The sequence below is a fragment of the Etheostoma cragini genome, chromosome 11, assembly GCF_013103735.1.
Source record: "Etheostoma cragini isolate CJK2018 chromosome 11, CSU_Ecrag_1.0, whole genome shotgun sequence".
Classification (NCBI taxonomy): Eukaryota; Metazoa; Chordata; class Actinopteri; order Perciformes; family Percidae; genus Etheostoma; species Etheostoma cragini.
Genome location: NC_048417.1, coordinates 16,602,663 through 16,625,592, shown reverse-complemented (window position 1 = coordinate 16,625,592; position 22,930 = coordinate 16,602,663). Strand labels below are relative to the sequence as shown.

The 22,930-nt window shown below is 39.9% G+C and overlaps 1 protein-coding gene across 1 annotated transcript in view; it reads left to right on the top strand.

Annotated features, from left to right (window-relative positions):
- The first annotated feature begins 8,590 nt into the window (after positions 1-8,590).
- Positions 8,591-22,930, top strand: part of myo10l3 (myosin X, like 3) — a 51,312-nt gene continuing 36,972 nt past the window's right edge. Inside the window, exons 1-2 of the mRNA XM_034886474.1 lie at positions 8,591-8,883; positions 22,354-22,452. Of these exons, the coding sequence (XP_034742365.1) occupies positions 8,863-8,883; positions 22,354-22,452 (120 nt within the window). The 5' untranslated portion in view covers positions 8,591-8,862. The remainder of the gene's footprint in view (positions 8,884-22,353; positions 22,453-22,930) is intronic.

The following is a 22,930-nucleotide window of genomic DNA, read 5'->3' as shown; positions in this document are numbered from 1 at the left end:
CCTGAGGAGAGCTTTTCAGTATCCCATCTTTGTAGCTGAGCTTGTGGAAAATGGATGTTCAAACCACAGAAAACCTAAATGACTAATGCACTTTGGACAACACCACTTACTGAGATACTATAGCAAGAGTGGAAGTGACTGAGACTAATACAAACACCAAAGAGACTCGTCTCCCATTACTACAGTGACAGAGACTGTCAGATGAGATCATGTTGCATTTACTATATTGCATATGGGTTAAAAATTTCCTTATTTGACTTGCAAAAAAATATAGGGAGCCTTTTAATTACCGTATAAAATTACAGACCGAATTCAATTGGAAAGGCCTGTCCATAATGTGATGAGAGAGACCAAAAACACTCCCCCCAGGGTCGGGCGTCACCTCAATGAAGTCATCTCCCCAGAGTCTGTAATTAGATTAAAGCAACCCTTCTGCCCCACCACCCCCAAAAATAAGCCCTCTTTGTTGTTTCTGGTGGAAACAGGTGTATTTAGATACTCCCCCACCCCCACATATCCCAACCTCCCGGAAATACAGTTCAGTTTTGTTTGGAACAGCTGATTTTTAAAGGGGACCTCCACCAATTTACTCACCCTTGTATTAAAAATGACAGTTTAGGAGCACTACATTTTTTTACACCAAAGCACTTTACATTGGGCCTCTTATTTACCCACACACTCACACAAATGCTGTCAGAGATGCAATGCAAAGTGCTCACTTGTTCGCCACCATAGGAAATCAGCTGATTAATGGACATTCCTGAGTGTGGCTTTTCAAACGTGACAAAAAACTAACCTCACATCTCAGCATTGGCCTGGAAACAACCAATTTATAACAGAAACAAAGAAAAACAGACTGCGTAACTGTAAAACATGACAGAGGGAGTAAAAAAAGACAATGGAGTTGCATTGTTGGATACGTGTCCCCCAACTTCATGGATGTGCAATAAAATAATGAAGCATGGTGATAAAGTATTTTTATTTTCATGTCACTTTATGTCAACTATACTAAATTGCAAAGCAAAATATTGTACTTTTTATTCCACTACATCTTTTTGACATATATTTAAATACGTGATCGGCCTATGGAATAAGATTCATTATTATAGACTGTATACAACAGTATACCAACTAGTTAAATGTGGCTAAACCTTTACCAGCAACAACATTAAAATGCTGCTTACACAGTAATGCAACAGCAATAATAATCCAATCATATTATATAACAGGAGGTATTCTCTGCTGAAGTGAAATTATTCATGACTTTTTGTGAAGGAGTAGTTCTACATTGAGGTAAAGGATCACAATACCTGTAGAGAATTTTTTTCACATAACTACCATGTTTGTCTTCATCAATTCTGAAGGTAAAGCTCATAGATTAGTGATGTGGTCTTTAAGGGGAACTCTAAATGCTGAGCTAAATGTGATTCACACAGATGAATCATGTGATATGAGACGGTGCTGTAGAATTCCCAACAGGTCTCCATATCAGTCCCGACACTGGGATACGATTAGGAATGTTACCCTCTCGGCTTTCTCAGGCTCTGAATTGCCAGTGAGTCAATCCTGGGCTCACTGATGCTGACTTTGAGAGAAAATTGTTCTGAGAAGCTAAACAACAAACAATAACATCCCAGTAGCATGACAAAGGTCCAGTGGCATGTTTGCATTTCATAAATGATTTAACCCAGGAGTTGTTTGCATCCTTGGCATACTTTTCCAGGTCTTAAAGGAATTAATAAAGCCACAGTTAGGAAGTAAAATGCAACTTTATTGTGGGAGCATTGAAATATGAAGCTCTATAAACAAACAGGAAGTTGACAGTGCGGGGGAGCATGGGAAGTGTGCGAGTTGGGCCTCATTCCTCAGTCTAAAGGAAGGTATGGTTTGCGTTTGGGATGCATGCATGTCTGAGGAGGAATATTTGTGGTGAGATTGTGAAATGCTGCCTGAGCCCCCATACATCCACCCTAGCTGATAGAGGCTTATTAGGCCAAATAAATAACAGTAGTGAACATTCCTTTGTTCTTCTCCCCTCCTTTTCTAGTTGTATATTGACTGTCAATCCCTGAGCTTTCTATGTCCATTAGCTTTATTTTTAGCCATACTAGCAGCAGGGCTCTGTGGATGGCAAGGTCGGTAAGTTGTCTTTGGTTCTGACTGACGAATCCAGACAACTATCAAAAGGGTTGCCATTAAATCTATAAACATTCCTGGTCCCCAGAGGACCATCAGCATATGCATAAACATCAGCAAGTTGTGTTACATTAGCACTGTAATTGTGAGCATGTGAGCATGAGAGAAGCTAGTATGGCTGTAGTCTTTTGTTTTTATTTTTGACATTTGTTTAGATTATAGTTTTTAGCTTGACTGTATTTGCTTTCCCCTCTCCTGCTCCCTTAAATCCATCTCTTGCATACAATACAGAATATAAAAAACATTGGAAAAATACTTCAGCTTTTGCCCTGGCTTTAGGTGAAATAATGGCACATGAAACACATACTTTAATTATTTATTTATTTTACTTTTTAGATAGGATTTTTGTTGCAAAGTAAAAGTTTGTTTAGATTTTGGGATTTCAAAATAAACAGGGAAAATCTTTCCTTTATTTACACCTATTTAGAGGAAAAGCATAGAATATTTTATTGACACAAAAAGACCTATAATTGAATTCTCTGAATCGGTCCCACTAAGAGAATATTTTTGTCCCATCATCTTGTGCCCAGCAGACATTGTTGACATAGGTGTGAGTAATGCGTTCAATTGGAGACCCGTTGGCTCTGTGGTGTTCCAGGATCAGCCACATAATATAATAAATGTGGCACCAGGATTTGTCATCGACCATATGTACACATTAATGGGATGCTGCCACTGAGAGTGATCCGATAAAGATTAAATCGCCTTTGTTTAATGATATTGTCAGATGTTCCAGTTTTATCTCATTGTTGACGTTCTCTTCTGTCCTCTTCCCATCCATCTCAGTTATCACTCAGTTTTATATCCTCTCCTTCCCTCCCTCCCTGTTTCTTTGCTTTGTTCCCTGGCTGTGTCCAATAATCATCTGCTCCCCTGACACATCGGCCCCCATCCTGAAAGATGATTAAGCAGTGACCACATCAATTTCATTAGTTTTATTCAACAATGAAAATCATTTCTCCCATGATTGATTTGACTAATCTTGTAATGTAACTTCAACTTTACACATTAGCCTTTTACACTTCGAAGTTCTTAAACTGGTTACAGCTCATATTTACTTAATATTATACATCTGTTTATTTACCTAATATTGTCACTTTTTCCCGGAGTTCCATATTTTTTTCTTAGTTTATTTTCTGTAGGTTGAGTTTTTTCTTATCTGAATTAAGTCTCTATGTGTAAAGGGTGTTGTATGTTGCACACATTGTAAAGCTTGCATCAAATTTGTAATGTTGGACTATATAAGTAAAATCCTAGATTTGACTATATGCCTTGGGACCAGGGAATAGGTTTTGGAAATGTATTTCTATCACAAAATTAGCTCAGTCATTGGTTAGACAATTCCAATATTACAAAGTAATATTACAAAAGTAATTATAGGTATCACCACATCAGTATTTTCAGCCACCAGCCACATTTGTGTGTGTAATATTTCCAGCTAAATAAAAAGAAACAATGTCTGGATTTTCAGTACTTTATTTGACTGAATTTAACAGTTTGCCCACTGACTTTCAGCATAAATCATAAAAATGCAGTTGGTACCATACTGATAGCTTAGATCAATGTTTGTGCTTGTTTTTCAGATGGCACTCAGGGTTCAGGCAATAATACACGGATGGCTGCTCTTTACACTATCCAACCAGCTCCAGTTAAGTGATTATCATGGTTGTGACTTACAGCCCATGGCTGTGTAGAAACTAATAAAACTCTCAGTCAGGGGGACCTCCATCTAGTTCTCAAGCCAGACTTTCCCATTATTTGATGTGAAGCTGCAAAGGGGTCCTTACCCGACCTGAATGACTTTGCCTGAGGTCTTGTCTGCTAATGGGAGGGTCACCACAGACTCTATGTCTCCATTAGCCACACAATTACGCAAGTCCTCATTTGTCATGTTTTCACATTTAATCAGATTTGTATATAAAAGAGCCATTGATGAAATGGTCACATTGCCCTGGCTTGGTACATTCCATTAAAAAAACTATCTTTCTAGGCACTAGATCACTAGTAATCTAGTGCCTGACTATGCTTTTTTCCCCCCATGTGGCTACAGAAAGCATTTCTTGAGGCACAGATCTTTCCACACATGTAACGCATGCTGTAAGAGCAGGAAATCGGGGCCATCGATTGTACCTCAAGACTCTTCATTTTACAGCTTGAAAATACACCTGACAGCTTTTAAAAAACATTTTGTTGCCATTATATATCCCTTACAATTCCATCCTCCTGCCTCTTGTGATAATCACTGATGTGATAAAAAGGAGACATCCTTGTTGCCTTTGGCACCCTTGTAGAGTGTAGGACTGATAACTGGGCCAAATATGCAGATATAAGTAGTGCTTGTTCCTTCTGTGGTGATATGGATGAAACACTATCACACCTATTTTTTGAAAGTGAGAAAACTAAAACATTTCTCAAGGACTTAAATAGTCACCGTTTTGATTCACCTTACCCTCTAAGCGCTAACTATTTTCATTTTTATTAAGATAATCCTGATAATAACACTTTAGAATATGTAGTTAACTTTTTTGTTTTGAAAGCCAAGTTTTTTATTCATAAACAGAAATGGCCAAAGGGACATCCTTCCTTCCAAGTATTCTTGTTAGAACTAGATTTGCTTCTTAAATTACTTCATATAATTAAAAATAACCAAATAAATGACCGTCTTCTGTATCTACACAGTCTGAAAATCCTGAACAGTTTCCCTCTTCTTTTTTTTTTTTTTTTGTGTATCTTGTTTTTGTACTGACAAATGTTTTTCATACCATGACAATGTATGGTATTTTGTGCATTTGTATCTTACAGCATCAATAAAAAAAATGAATAAAAAAATGAATAAAAAAAGGACTGATTACTGTCCTCCATTATGAAAGACCATCTGCTTTTGGTTTTCAATTTTACACTGTACACAAATGTTCAACATCAACTGCGGGCCTGACAGTCAACTGATCACTTTGTCAGTCTGTGGTTTGCCTTGTGTCTCTTTCAGTGTGTTATACCCTGCAGGGTCACGTTTGTGTTTTTTCAACTGTAATTGAAAACCGTAAATGCAAACTTAAACTGTGACACATGCTTTTCTCAATACCTATCTGACCCTGACTGCAATGTGTTGAAAGGCTGAGGATAAGAAGAAATAATAACTTCTCAAGGTGTGATGAAGAGTTACAGTATTTGTTGCAAGTCAGAGTTGAATTAAAAGCACTCTAACCTTTTTATTTTTTATCTTATTGGCTCCTAAATAATGCTTGTACTTGGTCTTATTAGAGAAAAATCATGTTGTTTTCCTCTTTAACATTGAGAGCCATTGTCCCGCTGCAATGATCCACCAACGTTGTTGATATCGAATCCTCTTCATAACCTTCAAAAGCATTGCTCGTACTTCACCAGCCAAACCAGCATTATGTTGAGCAGTTGAGCCCATAGCAGGAGTCAAGAACAGCAGGTCTTTAATCACTGTCCCTTCCCCCGGTCCCTCTGGGGATCGTGATGACCAAATGGACTTTTTGTTCTTGTTCTTTGTCTTCTCAGGTAGAATGTAAGAAAGCCTTGCTCTACAATCAAGTCTCAGTCTGTCAGAGTTTCACATCCAGGGGTCAAATTAATGACTCACTCAAAGAGCAGTTCTTTCACTATTGTTTGGTTTTGGCAAATGTGTGATAGGTAATGCTTAGTCAGTGCAGAATATCCTCAGCATGCCTCCTTGGCTTATTGTCAGTAAGATCTGGCATTCATCCCTGTTTCTAGGATTAATGTCAAGTCACCTGAGACATGATGGGGACTGTTTAAGTTGTAATGTAAGTCTATTCTGTCGTCAAGATGCCCAATACAGTGCCACTCACAAATCCACAAACTTCCTCCAAGCAGATGTGGAGGTTTCAATACTAAACTGTGCTCTGTTGGGGTTCAGAACAAATTATGACTTTAACTTTAAAAACTTGCTACAACTCAATTTTGAAAAATCAAACGTAGCTACCACTGCAACTATACAGTCACAAAACATCATCACCACATTTACCTTGACACTACTAAAACCCAAACCCCAAATCCTGAGAAGTCCAACAAAATTTAAAAAGGAGAAGAGTAAGATGAATTGGCTTTAAAGTTAAAAAAAATGTGATAAATAAACAAAAATAATTTTATGGCATTTCTGTTTAAAAAATGATGCTCAGAAGGAGAATATGACGCAACAAAGCCGGCAGGCTTTTGTGTCCCTAAACAACATTATCACATACAGTTCAGAGACTGAGGTCTGACATGTCACTTCATTAGCTGCCATACAGTCAACACTGATTACATAACAGAGGCGACACAATTTCTGGATCTCTTTCATGCATACTGCATAGATTGTTTGTCTATCCACTGTTATCCACCGGTCATGAGTGGGTGGCTGATCTTTCTGGCATAAGGTCGCAGATTAAAAGCTTGTGTTTTACCTCTGAATAATTTGTATAATCTTAAAAGACAACCAGTAAGATTCTATCTTGTGAGAGTGGAGAAAGTGTACAATAATATTTCTGATTAGTTTACCAGCTTGTGCACAATCATCTTCATGCCCCAAGGCATTTGCTTTCAGGCAAATAATCTACTTTCCGTCATGTATACTGGAGCTAATTATTATCTCAGAAGTGAGAAAACGGAACTTGTAGCACCCTGCAAAGAAAATGTCAGTAACTATGTAAATCATTTTTATTTTGGCAGCTGGATTCCCAGGGTTTTGACTACAATGTTTGCTCAGTATCTGCTCCTCCAACTCCTGAGATAATATTTGGGTTGTTAGCATGCTAGATGGTCAACTTTTTTTCACCAACCTTTGCCTATTTTGCTCTGGCCAGCATTATTGTTTTATATGGGGCTAAGCCATATGACTCAAAAATACAATTTATGTGTGGGCCAAAAAACCAAAACAATTAGCTAAAATTGTCTAAAAGTTACATTTGGCCATTAGTAAGCTAAATCTTATGTCATGGGTGGTGCTTGGGTAGCTCACCTGGTAGAGTGTCCGCACCTTGTACAGAGGTTTATTACTCCCCACAGCGGCCACGGGTTTAACTCCAACCTGCAGCCCTTTGCTACATGACATTCCCCCTCTCTATCTCCCCTTTTCATGTCTACGCCGTCCTATCACTAAAAAGGCCTAAAAAGAAAATTGTATGCCGTGTTTCCACTACGTGGTGCCGCTCTACTTGACTCTACTGACTTTTTCTCTATTTCTTTTCCCGCCACAGATTGTGCCCAGGGCATGCTAAATTTGAAACTGATGTGGTATAATCTGAGCGTAGTTTAGCCAGGATGTGATTTTTTAAAAATCTGTAGCGAGAACAAAAAATTGCGGACGCTATTGATGGTAGCTTGGCTATTTAAAAATTCTGGGGTTGTGCAGGATGTTCTGTGTCACGCTAGTGAAGATTCTCTCTGTCCAATCAGAGGTTTGCAGTGTTTTAACTCCACCTTCCAGTATGAGCTCAGGATGCTTGTAACCTTGACCGAGGTGGTACTAAAAAGAGTACCAGATAACTACTATCCACAACATTGTTAATGAAAAAAGCAGAGCTGTACCATGCAGTAGGAACATGGCATCAGTTGGTTATTGGAGTTGTTTAGTTTAATGTTGGCAAAATGCATACATTTACACACCAAAATGAAATCCCATGAACAACAAATAGGCTTAATTAAAATATATCCTCTCACTTGCCAATCAATTTGTATCACCAAACCACCAGACTCAAATGTGTCAGTGTTTATTTTGTCTTGACATAAATCATCCATTTATAAATAACCTCAACTAAATAAAATACTGTCCAAACTGTGCTTTTTGGAGTTCAAATAAGGATATTTGATGAAAGAACAAGTATGAATCTGATGCCACGCATGTATCTATTGCCACCTATCAGTATTTGACAATTTGTTCTAGGCCCAGGCTACTCTCATCAACTGGACCAGCATTCCCAAAAGTTGGTCTATTCATTTCAGCCTTTATCACAAAAAGCCTGTATAACACAGCATTTACAAATGGCAAGCATCAAAATCCGACTGCACATGTCCCGAGAGACCAACATCACTTGATGAACAATCATTGACTAAAACAAAGTCGACTCGCTCCCCCTGATCTGCCTCTTCCTCTTCCTTCTCAGTTTATTTTTCCCAAAAGAGGAAGTCCAAATAATGATTCTTCTCATCCTCAATGTGTGTGTGTGTGTGTGTGTGTGTGTGTGTGTGTGTGCGTGTGTGTGTGTGTGTGTGTGTGTGTGTGTATGTGTGCCGAATATCGAAGTAGAAATGTGCACATCTTTTAAAATCATCAGACCTTTTGTAGGAATGGACACAAAGAGGGCGTATGCCGAGGGGAGGGTCCGGGACCCTGCAGGCTCCGCCTTTGTGCATAATGTGCCGGCTTCATTGAACCGACTAGACAGCAGCAACACGGCACAGCCCCACACAGGCTTCACGGGACACTCAACTAACAGTGAAGAAGACTTTGTAGTAAGTGTAAGAAAATAGGACTGCAAATGACTCGAGTCTTTTGAGCTGGGGGGCGGGAAGGAGAACTTTTCTTTAGAGGCCACTAACGACGCGGATGGAAATCATTTGGGAATACAGCTTCCTCTCCTCCTCAACCGTGGTACCCTGAACTCAGACTACAAAGGGACGTGAGGTTTGGGCACCGTGAAAATGGATACATTCTTTTTAGAGGTAAGTTACAATTACTTTCTACAGACAGAAACATTGTTTTGTATTTGCTCTCTACTCTCTACGTGGCTTCTACTTACATTGGGACCGCCACGGTCTTTGTTTTGTTTTGCTAACATTATGTTGTGTTGTGCGCGTGCCTAAGCCTGGCTGGTCCAGTTTTAGCCTCTGGAAATTGTTAGCTAATTTACCACTAAAAAGCACCACTTCGTGACATTCAGTAAGCTATGCTATGTTTGTGGTCGTGATGCTTTCTCAGACATTAATTCAAATATGACTAGCTCTGGGTTAGTCTGCTGGATGCAGCTGCAATGACAACTGGAATATCCCAACAAGCCTCGGCTATATTAAGTGACACTATTGCTAAGCATCACTTAAAGAAAACTCCTTCAATTCTGCCCTAGATAATCGAATTACTGACAATACAAAAACAAACAGGACACGTTCTTCATTCTCGGTTTCATCTTTTGTAGTTTGAGTTTATGGAGAATCCAGTGACCGTGTGTGTGTGTGTGACCGTGTACTGAAGGTTGGATGTGTCATCTACAAACCTGCCCAGACACAGACACACAGACACAGAACACAGACATAGAAGCTATGTAGAGACTAGCTATAGGCCTGAGCTATGTCATCCCCCTCTGACTCAAGAGAAAGGAACACACACACACACACACACACACACATACATAGACAGTGTGTGTAAGGCCCTGACACACCTTAGTGATAGTGATGTGAGTCTCCTCCTCTCATAGTCCCACACTCCCCTCCTGTATCTCTACCAACAGCATCAGCGGTACTTGACCCTCAGTGATGAGCTGTGTTTTGACTCGGTGTAGGTGCAATGTTTTCAGAGGTGACTCCTGGATTAGGCTGTTTCTTGCTTCATACTCCATTCTTTAACTGTAAGAGACCTGCAGTTTTAAACAGATATGTAGGGATAATATTAGACAAATTGAGGTCATTAACTCTTCCTGTTTGACCAAAGTTATGTAGAACGTTGGAAAAAAACGTCGTTATAATAGTCACTTTTTAAAATGTATTTAATAATTTGAAAATAAAGCAAGTGCTTAGTTCCAGAGTTCCACTTACCCACACAATTATCTGATTGTATTTATTGATATGTTAGCAAAGTAGGGGTATTTGTTGTGGTTGTTTTACATTTTTATGAAATGTGCAGTAAAATGAATGAATGAACTGGCCTACTTTTTTTTTTTTTTTAATGACTTTAGGGTCATGAAAAGAAACCACCTTTCTGAACACGTCAGTGCGACCAGTGTGAATTCAATTAAGCAGGAACTCTGGAAGTAAGACAAGGATTAAGTTCGACCCAGTGAAAACAAGCGCAGCAGGATAAATCTTAGGTGTGATTCATCACTGTGTGCATCCAGTGAATCAATCTGATTTATTTTGACAGCTTACATGATGTAGATGTGAATCCATGGATGGTTTTAATCGTCTTTTTTAAACCTTTGTATATGTTTAAATCTGCTTCTTGATCTGAGAAGAGACATTATTTTGCAGATCCGGCTAATCGAAATGATTATCAAATGTCAGTTACTTCTAATCTAGAGTCAGCTTTCTCTTGCACGCTACCATTGGCGACTGTAAAGATGGTGACAGGGTTAGAGAATAAGGGGGTCGGGGGGGTCGGCAGATACAAGGGTGTGTATTTAGAGGTGTATCCTGAAAGCCCATCCTGGACATTTGAGAGGCTTTTCCTCTCAGGAGCTGACACAACACTGTAAAGCCATCAGCGACACTCCCTCTACTCCACACCCAGTCCGTTCTCTGAATGGATATGACTAAACACAGAAAAGTACCTTGAGTGTGTTAGAAATTGTCTGTGCCTTCTAACTTCTGCCGGACTGCTGTGTTTGGTCATTGTATACTTGCATAAGTCCGTAAATCCCTGTAATATATTACCACATCTGTAGTTAAACATAGAACCTCTTAGATATGTTATGTCTTTGTGAAGCAACCTGTTGACGAAGTTGAATCCCAGCTATGTACATTTCTAAACTTAGTTATCAGTTCCTTTAAAGCAGCAGCTGCTACATGCTATAAAGCCCCACAAGGACCTTTCCACACCCATTAACTCCTTCCCTGCATTACACTCCAAATTCCTTTCTCTTAAGAGACACTCTGACAGAGGGAATTCTAGATTTCCATCCCTGACCCCTGAAATTCCCGGTCATGGCCAGCCTGTCATCTATGCATCGTAGAGGTGTGGTGACAAGGCTTTAGGTTTCACACAATCACCACCGCGCCACACACACACACACACACACACACACACACACACACACACACACACACACGCACATACATTCTCCCCATCCTGAAACATCCTTTACAGCCCTACAGTAGGCCTATGTGCTGTTTATCTCTAGTTCTTTGAAGCTGGAGCCATGGGTCTGCATGTTTGGTGAGCATTCTGTGTTGAAATGGGTAATGTGAGAAAGGCCAACCTGCTACGGAGGTTGAACTATTTTTCTAGCCAGGGTCTTTTCTACCCAGTTGTCACTTCCTCCAGCTGGCACTTTAGAGAGCTGAGAATCTGAGATCATCTCTGTTTGCTTCCAGCAATGCAGAAGGCTGATTAAGGAAGGAAGTCAGGAAGGGAAGTTGGGATGTAAAGGAAGGAAAAGTACAAAAATGGCTAATGAGTCCTGCATGTCTTTGTTTTGTTGTCTTAACTTAAGGTTGAAGTGCTTACTGTGTGCATTAAAGCATCAAATGAGGGGCTTTTCTAACAACGGCGTAGATCGTCTTGAAGTGACGTGAATTAACAGCCGGTTGTTCATGAACAAACAGAGGGAGGTATTAATAAGGCAGTGGTTTATGTGTGTGTCAGCAGAACTCCTGCAGCTTTGGTACAGTCCGGAGGTGGTTTCATCTTTCACAAGAGCACTAGGAATAATGACCAACAGGCATTGTCTTACCACACACCAAATAACATGCATAATCCTTTCTTATAATGACACAGATGCCTGGTTTTAGGGTGTTTGGAAACCATTGCTCATAAGGAAAATTTGGAATTAATGGAATTTGGATTTTCCATTTTAGCGTTAATAGTTTATTTTTTCACATGAAACTAGTTTGGTAATAGTCTAAATCTAGCCTTTTCACACCTCTAGCTTGTGTTTGCATTTCTTGTGTCACTATCAGTAACGTGACCCTTTCTATCAGCAAGCTGACCGTCACACGGGGGGGCTCAGTGCTGTGATAACCTACCCATGCTGTTGACATTAGCTTTAACCTGCTACATCACAAAGCTTTTCAGACATAACTGTATGTGTATTTATGGCAAAAAATAATAAAGAAAAAATACATATTTCCAGTTTGTTAACAAACAACGGATAATGCAGCGCAGGAGCTTGTCTTCCTATCTGTTAGCTCATGATGATGGACAAACACTCGCTGTATGAGGTGGCATAACAACTTTTTTCATGGAGTCTCTGGTTGTCTTGTCTGCTTTGTCCTCCCAAAACCATCAACCTTAGAGCAGTTTTTTTTTAACATTTTCTTATTCAGTGTCTTGCCGAGTTAGATGAGAAGATAGATACTGTATACATCTTCTTATCCCACTCCTGGCCTGAAAGCAAATTAGCACTCACTCCAGCTTTTCAGAGTTTTACCAGAAAACGTTCAAAAAACGTTCACAATACACAGCTCATAAAAAAAAAAATATTCTGATAACACTGAATCTACTCTCAACACCCATTCTTTGTGAGTGTGTGTGTGTGTGTGTGTGTGTGTGTTTGTGTGTCCCTCCCTATCAGGGCAATGCTGGGTGTGTCATTCTCTGAAATATAAATCACCTTAGGTTGCTTGGGCAAATCTCTAAATGTCTTGCCATCTCAACGAGGCTATGATGAAAGAAAACATCCTTAGCCATTGTCTGCCACTTCTCAGAATTGAATGCAGTCTTGCAGTTATGTCTGGACCTGTGAAAGCAATAGCTCATGTTCAACAGGGACATGGATTTCTTCAAGGGAGTTAAAAAAAACAACTATTTGAGAGTAGGAAGCTGTTTATGTTTGACATTCTGTGAGAGAGTTATCAATTCTTTCTGTAAACTCTCTGCAAGAAAACGACATTTGAGCATATTTCTCAAAATACTGAACTTTTTTTTCACATCTCAACATTTGCAGTGAAATATTACATTGCAAAACAGATTATTGTTGCTGTCTCTCTGTCACCAGAGAGTTTTCTGAATCATAAGTCACACTGATCTGTTCGTGTTACCTGTGTGGCAGCTGTCTGTGTTATGTTGTCCTGTCTCTTTTACATGTCTCAATAAGATTTTCAGTAATGCCCCTGTACATCTCCAGCAGGTGAATCTGGACTCTATGCCAGATCAATCTTGCCATTCCTTGAACACAATAATTCATTTTTTTTTTTACCAGATTAACGTGCAGTGTATTTATGCGGCTGGATTTTGAAGGAAATTAAAGTTACTGTTTATCGCTGCTGACCCGTCACACAATAAATGTGTCTTGACCTTCACCTTGGCCTCTTCAGCTGACAGACACAGTGAGCTGGGAATGAGTGTAGCTTAAATCATAACCCTACGTTCAGAGGTCTCGCCTGGCAGCTTAATAACAGCCAACCTGTGATTACTGCTCCCAGGCCAGATGTTGACTTTCCTTTTTTAGCCCCCTATGATTACTGCGCACAGAGACAACCTATTACGGTATGGAGTATGTCTCGACGCACTTGCCTGTACACTAGATTATATTTTTCTATGTGTGTAAGTTAAACAAATTGCAACAACCATAGGGGATAAAAGCCTAAGGTAAAATATATTTATTTAAAACTGTAAAATTAGTGACTCCCTCATGCTGAGGTTACTGCTACAATATTTTAATTTCAGGACTAACACCCCGCCATTCCTAAGTACACATCCCACACTGCTTGAGCCTTAACTGCCATGACTTGAAGTGTCTAACAGGCACCTTGGTGCTTAAAAGAAGCAAACAACACAGCATGGCACAATCCAAAGTCATGACCTGTTTGCTCTGCCATCCATCCCCAGTCTGTTTTTATTAGACATGAGTGTGTGTGGTTTGGCCTGAGGTTGTCGTTAGGGTCGTACATACATATATTGAGATTTGCATGTGGAGAAATGTTCCGTATTTTCAAGACTCTAAATTATGTTAGTTTCTCCCACTTAAACCCAACGTTCCTTTACATCGTCATCCTCAAAATTAATTCAAAAAATCTCTCCGTATTCCCCAGCAAGAGAGAAAAGGCAACAATCTTTGGTAGTCTTTGATTATCCATTCCTAGACCGAGACACATGAACTTTCAAATGCTGCACAACCGCAATCGTTTTGGGCACAGTTATGTGATCGTGACCACCACTGCATTTCTTTTTTTGTCCAAATAACAGTCCAAACCCCAAATATATAGTCAATTTACTATCACATAAGATAAAAGAACCAAATTCTAACATTTGAGTAAATAATAAATAATTTAAAAAAGCTGCTGATAAATTTTCTCTCAATTAGTGAATCGCCTGACTAGTTTGGATCTGATGGAGTGTAAATATATTGTAACTCACCAGTCTACAAACTGGCAAAATAATGACAAATGCCCAAAATACATCCAGGGATATTCAATTTAAAATTAGAGAAAATCAAGCACATCATATGTTTAAGAAGCTGTAACAGGCAAATATTAATGTCTTTTTCCTTTTATAAGGACAATGTACATTAATCAACATTTCTGTAAATGTGCCAGTGCTAGACAGCTGGATACTTTTCAACTGTAGTCCAGAGCATCAGTAAACAGCAAGACTAATATGTGTTAAAATGTACAGACAGAAGACAACAGGACACCATACATTTTCTTAAATGAATAATTCATCAATCAACATTGTCATTTGATTGATCAATAATTGTGCCAGCAATTCAACATGCATAAACCAGGTAAGACAGGAGGGTCCCAGGACCCATAAAGATCAATCTGGGACATAGGAAGTTACAAGTGAAGGTCAAAGGCAATGTAACAGGAGCCAGGTCGCCTAGCGATGACTCCAGTCAACCTTAACAACCACTACCCCACTGGCCTGTGCCCCAGATGACTCAAGCAGTCAAACACACACATGCTCAGTCTCTGACTGTCCTGACTGAACTGCATTCCTGGAATAGCTTTGGGATTCCTGCTGTGTGACCCCACAGATAAGTACAGAGAAGGCTAGACATGTAAATGACAGACAGGAGGAGGAATGCCAGGTGGCTGTGTAGATATTCAAAGTCATGGAGCTTAGCTGACAATCCAATCAAACATGCAGTAATCACATCATATGTGACCCTCTTCGTCCCATCCTGGAACCTGTAAAATTTGTTGGAAAAGTATCATAACTCCGAGCACAAGACCATACTTATACTTCAGTGTGTAGAACAGTAGTGGAAGGGAAAACATGTCATCACAGGATAAGGATGTAAAGCTGGGCACTGTGCCAGGAGTCTGTGGCAGCGTGTCAAGTGTTCCTTGTCTTCCTTCTGTGCTCCTGAAGACATCATTTGTTATTCAGATTCTCTTCAATATAGCCATAAGCAACATGGCAGATTAGTTACATCAGACACAGACTGGAACAGACACACAACAGACACAACAACACTACCAAACACATGCAGACATACTGTGCTCTCTCTCTCTCTCTTTCTCTCTCCCTCTCTCTATCTCTCTATCACAAACACACAGCTTCACATATCTGCTTTACTTGCTAATGAATTTTTTGACTCCATTTAGTATGTTAATGAAAATGTTGCCTAAAACACAGCAATGCAGCATCTCCATTAACCTAGTGACACAGTTGCATTTATACCTTCATCATACTCAGACCTTTAGCTTTGACAAAAACAGTCTATGAATATGCAAATGAAGCATGGGTTTACTGGTGAGGCTGCTGCATCTGGGCCATCCTGCTTTGGGTCTGTTTATAGTTTCCTCAGCAGGGGGTTCAGGCAGCTCCTCGGAGTCGAGAACAATTGATGAACTGCACCCTTTTTTCCTATTTTTCCTCTCACTCCCCCTCCACCACAGACTGGGGGAAGCCCTGCGCCTCAAGGGACTCCTCCTCCTCCATTAGCTAATTTCTGATCAGCTGCTCCCTCCATCATTAATTCATATGTTTTCCAGCACAGATGCTGAAGGTTGCCTTTTAATCATTTGAGTTCTCCCCTCGGTCAAACACCATGCCCTTCCCCGCCCTTCCCCAATGCTGGCTGCGGGCACCAGCAGGCAGATGTTACAGTGACAACAAGGAAACAGAAACAAGCAAATGTAAAAGGACCCTGCAGAATCACACTTGCAATAAGTGTAACAATAATATAAAAGTTATACCTAGTTTATTTTTTTTATACTGATCACTAGTTATATAATCTACATGACACTTGAGTATAATGTGATGATATTTATGACAGCCGAATAACTGTTACATAAGCTAGCATGTTGCCAGTGGGGCTGCGTTACTGAATTCTTGGAAAAATTGTTGCAAGAACATTTCCTCAATAACCCCTATGGAAGAGTTCCTGGGAATGGCACCTAGCCCAGAATGGCCCAGAGGAGCTGCTCATTAGAACGGTGGAAAAATATACTGTACATAATATATCATATGTTATAATATATAACATCTGATATCAGAAAATGTCCTTAGAGTAAAAAAAAAAAAATCTGCATCTCAGCATCCTGACAAAGATGAAGCTGATGCAAAATGTTGTAATAATAAGATCATAAGTAAGTGTCTTTCTGTGTTTGTGATAACTGTATCTTTCTGATGAGGTTTTACTGTTTGTAGGACATCCAGCTGTGCTGCACTGGAAAGCTTGTGGCCAAAAAACAAGAGGGACCTTTGCCCAGTTCTCCTCCCAGCCACAGTCAGCCCATGTGTTTAATCTTGCCAGCTACTTGGCGGATCCTCCTCATTCCATTCACTCAGCATGCATTCTTTATTCTTCTGGCTACATGCATTCCAGTGGTTTTATTATTCTTTGCCTATATCCATTACAAGCAAATAAAAAGCCTAATTTCTTCAACATTTTTGAACTAATTTACCTACAAAAGACTTCTTAGGTACACACACACACACACACACACACACACACACACAAACACACTGGCAATATGCAAATGTCAGTACGCTGTTTGACCTTTTTAAACGCAGGCGATACATCCAGCCAGTGTTTTGGACTGCACATCTGTCCAAGTGAGGTCACAAAAGGTTAGTGACTTGGCCTCATGGCTCCCTATTGATATGATAACGCTGTTATTTCCTGGTATTTAAGGTGCAAATAGAGTGATGGATCATGGTCCTACATGTATAAACAAGATGTGATTTTGAACATCTGCTTTTAAAGGAGATGCAGTAGGTCATTGAAAATGTTGAGGTTTATTTCGATCTTAGAAAAAACATAATTTCAAAACAAATACACCTGAATGAGCGCACAAAGGCGAGGACGTTTGAGAGGGACAAGTGAAAGCAGCAGTTTCTTTTGGGCACATTTGTCCCCAGTGGATACTTTTCGGTCTTACATTTATTATAGCACAACTATTGAGATGCTTATCAGGAGTCCAGTTGGATGAACTTGTCTGTTAGCCAGACAATTCTGACCATAGACTGTATAAAATATGGACGTAGTCTCCATGACGATACCAATTTCTGAAGAGCCAAAATGGAGCTCAAAGTTGACGCCATCTTTGCAGGGCCTGACAATGGCTAATCCAAAAATGGGCAAAGAAATGGAGAATGGATGGAGCTGAGGTGAGCCGAATGACGCCTACAGTCTATGCTTGCCTCTTGTGACGGCAGCCTACATGGCACTCAAAGTAGAACAACCTTCATTTTGCTGAACTTTAAAGAAATTAACTTTAAAGACCAAATCCTTTTTTATACCAGGCTGTACACGGGTTTAATTCCGCTGTAAAGTTGGGCATTTTAACATGGCGGTCTGTGGGGGTGATCTCTTTTGGAGCCAGCCCCAAGTGGCCACTGAGCACTGCTGTCCACTGTGCAGTTGTTCACTCGCAGCTCCTTGAAACCACACTACGATCCAAGAAATTGTCTGTCTTCAACCGTGTCCAAGTCAGGATGAGTTAATTAGCTTTCTTTTGTTCTGTCTGATATGATCACCCGATACTGCCTGCGCTCATGCCACGCCAGACAGCAGAGAAAGAGCTGTGGCACCTTGCACTGTGTATTCACTTAAATATTTAAGGCTCATTCATTAGCAAATCTTTAAACTTAATGTCATTATACAAGCTGCAGAAACTTAAGCCTCTAACTCTGGGATCACATCATTCGCTACAAGTGGTCAGAGAGAATGATGGGATGTCGGCGTGCGGCCTGTTTTGGTGGGTCAGATTACTACTGTCAGGCGGGTTCTGCCTCAGCAGTGTTACATGTGCTCAGTGGCGTGCAGCATTAATAATTTGAAGTTAGCTTGAGCTGGAAATGTCAAAGCAACAGTTAAGCTTTGGTTTTTAATAGAGCTGTTAAATCACCTGGTTACTGGAGGCTTAGAAGTTACCTGATAATTAACCCCAGTGAAGGCTGTGTTTCATTATAAGATTAATGCTGTACTTTTCATGTTCAATGATTATTATGCAAGAAGTACCCACACTGTTTTACTGGTTTATTCAGAATAGTTTGTTGTGCTACAGTAGGTGATTCAAGTTTAGGGGACTTAACGGGAGTTGAGACCCATGTCCCGTTTGTGTCCCAGCTGGTCTTTGTTTGGGAAATTTCCGCCCGGTTAACTTCTGAGCTCTCTGTCAGAGGTGGTTGCCTTTGTCCTGACTTAGTGACGGAGCTCCTGAGGATGGAGGGGGCAAGAGGGAGGAGTTTTTGTGAGACCATCTGTCTCAGCTTCAGTCTCTTTAGACACACACACGCGCTCACACATAAAAGACACAAACAAATGGACAAACACATCTGCTGTTGGCTGTCTTGAACCCTGGAGTCATTGGACAATCACACCACGTCTTTTACCAGCATATATTTTACTGTCCGACAGTCTTCTAGACAAATCCATGTGTTTATCTAAGACAGACCTCAATGTCCAAATGTTTGGATGATGATGAAAGTATGACCACTCCTCACAGCTAATGGTCTTTAGAGCTGAATTTTACTAAGAAGAAGGGATGAATGCTTCCTTATTCTGCGCTGGCTTGGCAGTGGTGCATATTTAAATACAAATCTTATGTTAAAATCTTATGAATGTGAGCTAAAAAGGCAAAGCAAGTAATATTTTGGATACTTTTCATGGATAAATTAAGGGTGCAACATCTCAGATGGTGATGAATATTAGAAAACATGGGTTGCTGGAGTATTTTTTTGTGTCTATAGTTTTTACTTTTCTCCCTTTTAATTTATTTCTCAATTACTTCACTAGAATGTATAAATAAATGTAAAACACGTTTGTATTTTAGTAGTATGTTAATGAATGTATTCAGAATTAAGAAAAAAAACTGAAATGACAAAAAAGAAATGTGAGCTACAAATGATTGATGGAATCTGATACATGTGCAAAATTAAACTGATACAGCTTTTTGTTTGTTAGGCATCTACTGATGGCTAACTGATGTCTGTTTCTGCACAATTTAGATTATAGAGCTTGGTGGGCAGATCTCCAGAGAGCAAGTAACTCTCAGACAGATGCTGGTGCAGCAAGCCAAGCCAGAATTGGCATCTTTATGGGCAGGCTTGTTGCTGACTTTTGGTTGACCATATAGTGTTGACTCAATTAATTAACCACATATTATGTAAATGATTCGGTCTGAACCGTGTGCAATGAGCATGCTGTGTGAAGAGTTTGTATATGTCTTTATCCTTAAAATAGTTACTGGGCTTCTATTTGTTTATGTGAATGGAAATTTTTTGAGACTGACTCAGCAACTGAACCATTCAAGTCAAGTTTTTGGAAAATGATCCTGTTAATTTACATCACTGCAATTGAAGCAATACCGCAGTGTGGTTTAGATACACACAGCAGTGTGAGCCATCTCACTGCTTTCCATGTCATGTCCTGCTTGCTGTTTAACTATGTATACCATCTCATGCAATCTACCTTTTGTTATAACCTACTCCGTGCATGTTTCTTTGCTTTGTCAGCTCCACAAACAGCATACAAAACGACAAGTACCAGCAATATTCTGAGGATTTCAAGTCCCTGTGATTTAGAGTTACATAATAGCTGATCTTCTTAAAATCTATAGAGTAAACACTAATAATCTCCTTACTGGACCTCAGTGAACTCACGTGAAGCGACTTTTCCCTGAATAGGGTATGCATGCCAGGCTGGTACCAGGCAGACACAGTAATCCGCTGGTATGGAAGTCACCAACCTTCTTATACGAAATGGAAACTGAATTAATGTGTGACCACGTTTTGGAGAATACCACTGTTTTATTTATGTCCTGATGTTTATGTGTGTCTGCCTCTTTTTCCAGACAATGGGAGGCGGGACATTATCAGGTGCCTGTGTCCTTCCTCGTTCCCCTCTCGCCCCCCCCCCAGCCTGTTACCAATTTACATGACCCCCTTTATTCCACTCACTGCTCTCCCCCGTGGTTTGAGAGAGCTACATTTAGCTGCTCTCCATTAGTCGACTGGAAAAGAAATTCTTGATGATGGAAGTAGGATTGCAGACTGGCTGGTCGGACCGAGTGACCCTTTGTCAAAAGGAAGCCTAAATCACAAAATAAAGAAAAGAATAGAAGCCAATCATCACCCTGAGCTGTTGAGCAAGTTAATTTATTGGACCAATTTCCTCTTTTCCTCTGTGATTCAGCACTGGCACAAGCAGATTACATTTTACGTAGATATCTTTTGTATTAAACAAAAGCATCTCGATCTTTGTTCTGACCCTGGTGGCAAACACATTTGTTCTCCACAGATGAGAGAGCGTGTGCACACACGTGGCAGCCTGTTGTTAATAGTTAATGAGGATTGATGTCTGGAAGTGGTGACCTTGTGTAAGGTTTCCTAGTGGAATCCATGCATATTGATCTCTTCAGTTTGATGCTCTGTTGGACCGACAATTCCCTTTTGCTGCATGTTTTTTACAGCCACTTCAATGGTGTTGATGATTAATGGTGTTAAGTCAAAGAAAAGCTTTATACGAGAGAGAGTGGCTCACAGGCCACATTTCTCCAAATTGCACATCCTATAAATCTTACACTGAAAACCAAAAAGATCAATTAGCATTACATTATCTATAGACTTTAGACCATAAACTGAGCCTTCTTAAAGGAAAAGTTTGACAATTTTGAAAATATGCTTGCAGAAAGTTAAGTTAGAAAATCTGATCTTTCCCATAACCCCTCGTAAAAAAACACAAATTGTCTTTTCTGCGCACTTTCTTCACTTTAAGGTAGAACAGCTGGGCTAATTGTTTCTAGTGTTTATGCCAAGCTGAGACAACTGTCTGCTGGCTGTAGCCTTACATTTGACATGAGAGTGGTATCTATTTTCTCATCTTACGCTTGGTAAGAAAACAAATAAGTGCATTTAAAAAATGTTAAATATTCCAATGAAGGTCATCAATTCAACATCAGATGTTTTCCAGTAATTTATATTATTTAACCAAAGGTGAAATTTGTTGTTTTTGACTGTGACAAATGTGGATCTGGTTATCTTAAAAGATTTACAGGCGTTTACTCTCATCCACTAGGCAGGTTCTATAAATGTATCTTCCACCACTGTAAGGAAATGACAGTCAGTCTGAGCAATCACCCTCAGATTCCTGTTATTGCGTCTGGTTACTGAGCTGCTAACAAACATGTCTGGGAAGGTCGGTGACTTCACATGGATACACAAACGCAGGAGAACAGGCATCCCAGATCAGCTGTGGTGCTGGTGTTAAACTCTGTCTGGAACCAGGATCTGATCTGGGCCGGTGGCAAGAAGCTAGTTGTTGTCTGCCTAATGGTAATAGAGAACAAAGGATGTGTGCATAGAAACATTTGTATTGATTTATTTGCTAAAGTGGCAAATTGTTATTCGGCTACATCTTTTTCTATGTTATAGAGTGAAGTAGCCCTCTCAACCAAACACACCCTTTTCATGTTTGCCTGGCAAACAGCTTTTCTCTACTAGGGGCAATGGCACTTTAATAAGAGGATAACTGTGCCAGTTTGGTGATGTTAGGGAGGAACTATGTGGCAGAATGTGGTGAGCAATGCTGAGAAAAAGAGAAAAATGGGGGGGAAAGACAGTGAAGGAAGAAAACCAGTAGACGTAATCCCAGTTTTTCTAGACTATATCTGCTATTACTTAACTGCCATGTTCATATTACACATATAGGAATATTTCTTTTGTGTATTTCTGGGTTGAACGTTTCCTTTTCGTTTTCTAAAAATGCGATTGTAAAACAAATGTCCATTACTTTCTTCCTCAAACAGATGATTCCAAATTGTGCCCTGTGTACAGATGCTAATGATGTGTTTCTGCCTATTGTGTTGCAGGGAGCCCGTGTCTGGCTGAGACACAAAGAACAACTCCTCCCCTCCACCGTCAGCTCTTGTAATGATTCGTCCATGGTCCTCACTACCGATTATGGGAAGGTAAGAAGACATTTTCCCTGCCGAAGCATTAATGCTGCCAATGCGTTCCTTTAAACCGTCCCAAACTCTCATCTGCCCACTGTGTCTGCACCATGAAGCATTTTTTACGTGTTAAGGACTGTTCTCACATGATTCGACAAACCCCTCAAAGCAAGAAAACTGCATTTAAGTCATATTAAGGCTTTACAGGTTTTAACTGATTATAATGTACATTAAAGCCTCCTGTCATTTTTGATTTTTTTAATTGACAATGTTGTTGCATGCCCAGTGTGTATGTGAGGAGGTTAATTATTTGCACACATGTGTTTCATCGCAGGGCTCAGCAGTGGGCTCAACAGCTTTTGTAATAAAGTAAGAATGACAGGAATGGGCTTCTTGTGTCAAATCGTTGGCCCAAGCTTATCTGTTTGGCAGTGCATGGTGGTCTTTGTGTCTGGAGGAAATCCTGTCAGAGAGAGAGAGAGAGAGAGAGAGAGAG